The sequence below is a fragment of the Nicotiana sylvestris genome, chromosome 12, assembly GCF_000393655.2.
Source record: "Nicotiana sylvestris chromosome 12, ASM39365v2, whole genome shotgun sequence".
NCBI lineage: Eukaryota > Viridiplantae > Streptophyta > Magnoliopsida > Solanales > Solanaceae > Nicotiana > Nicotiana sylvestris.
In genome coordinates this window covers 85,856,596-85,861,407 of record NC_091068.1, presented here as the reverse complement: position 1 = coordinate 85,861,407, position 4,812 = coordinate 85,856,596, and the positions used below count along the sequence as shown (strand labels likewise).

Genomic DNA, 4,812 nt, shown 5'->3' with positions numbered 1-4,812 from the left:
AACCAAACCTACCAACATATCCCATAACTTCATTAAGACTCGTTCCAACCTTCGGAATGCTAAAAACAACTTCAAAACACCTATTTTTCATCGGATTCAAGCCTAAGAATTCCAAAACTCTAAAAATACTCTTTCAATCGAAAAGTCTATCAAACCTCGTCAGAATGACCTGAAATTTTGCACACACATCACATTCAACACTACGGAGCGACTCCAACTTTCAAAATTTCATTCCGACCCTCGGATCAAAATATCACTATTGAACCAGAAACTTTAAAAATTCAACTTCGGCATTTCAAGACTAAATTAGCTACGGACCTCCAAAACACAATCCGAACACGCCCCTAATCCCGAAATCACCCAACAGAGCTAACGGAACCATCAGATTTCCATTCCAAGCTCATTTTCACACTGTTCCGACTACGACCAACTTTCCAACACTTAAGCTCTCATTTAGGGACTAAGTGTCCCAAAACTCTCCGAAACTCAAAAGCGAACATCCCGGCAAATCAAAATAGCAGAAATAAACTCGGGGAAAGCAGTTAATAGGGGATCGAGGCGTAAATTCTTAAGACGACCGGCCAGGTCGTCACACGGGGATGATATGATGGGATGCCCTCAGAGGCTTGATGATGTTATGAACACATGTACCTATGCACGTCATGACATTCATACGCATATGCATGAAACTATAAGTATTTCATGATTTACAGAGTTATCCAAACTTACATATTGAGTCATTTACTCTATATTTCTTCTATGTCTGTTATGACTTATTTATGTGCCTTACATACTCGGTACTTTATTCGTACTAACGTCTCTTTTGCCTGGGGATGCTGTGTTTCATGCCCGCAGGTCCCGATAGACAGGTCGAGAGCCCTCCAAGTAAGCTATCAGCATAGCGGAAGATGTTGGTGCGCTTCAAAAAAGTTGCAACAAATGGAGAAAATCCTAGAGTTGTAGTCCAAACCTAGGTGTAAATTTAATGTGTATAGTCAAATATGTTGGCTTGTTCGATTGACGTTGTTATGACTCTCAAATCTCAAGTGCTCACTCAATACCTCTCGATTAAGAGTGATTATTCCCAATTTAGCTTCCCCAAGTCTGAATAGGCAGATATAAGTGCATTTGATTATAAGCCCAAGTAGGAATATCGCTATCTCTAGTCCAAATCCGTTAATTAAGCCAATCAGTCCCTTAACTAGTTTAATTTCTTGTTAGCCAAGTTTTCCTAGACTTAAGTTCTTCTTTCTCAAGTAAGAACAAGGTCAAAAAGGCATAAATCAATATTTGCAACCACTAATTTCAATTTCAAAGCATAAACATGGCTAAATAAAACTTAACCGAATCATAACAAGCATAACATTAATAACCCATAAGATTCACATACTAGAGTTAGATTACAACCCTAGATAAAAATCTAGCTACTCATATAATAGACATATAAAGATAAAAACAAGATAAAATTAAAGACATAAAACTAGAAATAAAAGAAAGAGTAAAAGATCTTCTCCAGTTGTCACTCAAACTTGCTCAAAATAGCTAAAAGTAACTAACTCTTAGCTCCTTACAGTGAAAAGATGCCCTAAAAAGCTATAAAGTTCCATTTATTGGACTCATGAAATTTCTATCAAAAATGCCCTTCAGGAGGGTTTGCAACTGCTAACTGAGTTTTGCAGTCCAGACTATGCTAGGTTGACTTTGCTTGTGCTGTCAGCGAGTGGAGTTCCACCGTCGTACTTCAGGAATTGCGGCCGCACATAAGGTTTTCTGGCAGTATTTTTAGTTATGTGGAGCACATTTGAGGAGGGTTCAGAATTAGCTAACTGCTCATTCTCTAATAATTTATTTCATCGGTGCGAACCATTTTGTTGATCGGAGTGCAATCACACATTTTCTTCTGCAGACTGCACTTTTGCTAAAAGTTCTAGAATGCACTTTCCACTGTCCTTCTCCTCTTCACTTAAATGCTTAGGATTTCCTTCTTTCTGTGTCATTCTTCCTCCAATGCCTTGATTCCTTTTCAGCACACCTACAATTCAACTATTAGAATTGGGAATAAAATTAGTATTTTCGGATGAAAAATTATAGCAAGAAGATACTAATAAGTGATTAAATTTCACACTTATCAGTGCTCCAAGCACATAGCAAACTATCGCAGTACTCCAATAATCTCTCTCTTAGCTGATATCATCCACCTCAATAGCACAAACACTCGTTTCTCCATGTACTTCCGATTGAAAATACTCCAATTTAAACTCGGCGTTGGAAATTTTGGTAACATTGAAATTACCCCAAATCTATGGTCATTTCACCGGTACTTCTGCTGCCTCCACCTCTTCTGCCTATGAGAGTTTGCGAAAACGGTACTCAACTCCACCCGAGTACCCAACTCATGCTAAATGGCTCTCCAGAACCGTGATGTGAACTGAGTACCCCTATCTAAAATGATGGACACTGGAATACCATATAGACGAACAATCTCCCGGATATAAATCTCCGCCAACCGCTCCAAAGAATAAGTAGTACACATAGGAATGAAATGAGCAGACTTGGTTAGCCGATCCACGATCACCCAAATAGCATCGAACTTCCTCAGAGTCCGTGGGAGCCCAACTACAAAGTCCATGGTGATACGCTCCCACTTCCACTCCGGAATATCTATCTGTTGAAGCAACCCACCCGGTCTCTGGTGTTCATACTTCACCTACTGACAGTTGAGGCACCGAGCTACAAATCTAACTATATCCTTCTTCATTTGCCTCCACCAGTAGTGCTGACTCAAATCCTGATACATCTTCGCGGCATCCAGATGGATGGAATATCGTGAACTATGGGCCTCCTCCAGAATCAACTCTCGAAGCCCATCAACATTAGGTACACAAATCTGACCCTGCATCCTCAATACCCTATCGTCACCAATAGTCACATCTCTGGCATCGTCGTGCTGAACCTTGTCCTTGAGGACAAGCAAATGAGGGTCATCATACTGCCGCTCCCTGATACGATCAAATAAGAAAGACCGAGAAACCATGCAAGCTAGAACCCGACTGCGCTCCGAAAGATCCAATCTCACAAACTGGCTGGCTAGGGCCTGAACATCCATCGCCATAGGCCTCTCCAATGCTGGGTAAATAAGCCAAACTCCCCAAGCTCTCTGCCCGGCAACTCAAAGCATTGGCCACTATATTGGCCTTACCCGGGTGATACAAAATAGTGATGTCATAGTCCTTCAGCAATTCTAACCACCTTCTCTAGCGCAGATTTAGATCCTTTTGCTTCAACAGGTGGTGCAAGCTCCGATGGTCAGTATAAATCTCATAGGGAGCCCCGTATAAATAATGGCACCAAATCTTCAGGGTGTGAACAATGGCAGCTAACTCAAGGTCGTGAACAGGGTAATTCTTCTCATGTATCTTCAACTGTCTGGATGCATAGGCAATCACCCTACCGTCCTACATCAACACCGCTCTGAGGCCAATCCTCGAGGTATCACAATAGACCATATAAGACCTCGAACCTGTAGGCAAGACCAAAACTGGGGTTGTAGTCAAAGCTGTCTTGAGTTTCTGAAAGCTCGTCTCACACTCCTTCGTCCACTGGAACGGAGCACCCTTCTGGGTCAACCTGGTCATGGGGGCTGCAATCAATGAAAACCTCTCCATAAAACGACGGTAGTAGCCTGCCAAACCAAGGAAACTGCGGATCATGGTAGCTGAGAATGGTCTGGGCCAACTCTGCATGACCTCTATTTTCTTCGGATCCACTTGAATGCCCTCACTCGATACCACGTGGCCTAGGAATGCCACTGAATCCAACCAAAACTCACATTTCAAGAACTTAGCATATAACTGCCTCTCTTTCAAAGTCTGAAGCACAGTCCTCAGGTGTTTCTCATGATCTTCCCAACTCCGGGAATACACCAGAATATCATCAATAAAAACAATGAAGAACGAGTCAAGATACGGCTGGAACACATTATGCACCAAGTGCATAAAAGCTGCTGGGGCATTAGTTAGCACAAATGACATGACAAGGAACTCGTAATGACCATACTGAGTCCTGAAAGCAGTCTTTGGGATATCTGGCTCCCGAATCTTCAACTGATGGTAACCTGAGCGCAAATCAATCTTAGAAAACACACGTGCGCCCTGAAGCTGGTCAAACAGATCATCAATACGAGGCAAATGATAATGGTACTTCACTGTAACCTTGTTCAACTGGCGATAATCAATACACATACGCATAGAACTATCATTTTTCTTCACAAACAAGACAGGAGCACCCCAAGGTGATACACTGGGCCGAATAAAACCCTTATCAAGCAATTCCTGTAACTGATCCTTTCAACTCAGGAGGAGCCATACGATAAGGAGGGATAGAATTGGGCTGGGTGATCGGCAACAGATCAATGCCAAAATCAATATCTCTATCAGGCGGCATGCCCGGAAGATCAGCTAGAAACACATCGGGAAAATCCCATACTACTGGGACTGAATCAACTAAAGGGGTATCAATACTGACATCTCTCACATAAGCTAAATACGTGTCACACCCCTTCTCAACCATACACTGAGATTTAAGAAAAGAAATAACTCTACTAGGAGTATGATCTAAAGTACCCCTCCACTCAACAAGCGGTACACCTGGCATAGCCAGCGTCACGATTTTGGCGTGACAATCAAGAATAGCATAATGGGGTGACAACCAGTCCATATCCAAGATAATATCAAAATCTACCATGCTGAGCAACAATAAATCGACTTTGGCCTCAAAACCACTAAGAGCAACCAAACACGACCGATAAACGCT

At 42.1% G+C, this 4,812-nt stretch overlaps 1 protein-coding gene across 1 annotated transcript; it reads right to left on the bottom strand.

Moving 5' to 3' along the window:
* Positions 1–1,886: 1,886 nt before the first annotated feature.
* LOC138883313 (uncharacterized mitochondrial protein AtMg00860-like) lies at positions 1,887–4,031 on the bottom strand. Its single transcript, XM_070163994.1, has 2 exons — positions 3,587–4,031; positions 1,887–2,032 (listed from the first exon to the last, which is right to left on the bottom strand). The coding sequence occupies exons 1-2, from the start codon at positions 4,029–4,031 to the stop codon at positions 1,887–1,889; spliced, it is 591 nt and encodes a 196-aa protein (XP_070020095.1).
* Positions 4,032–4,812: the final 781 nt, after the last annotated feature.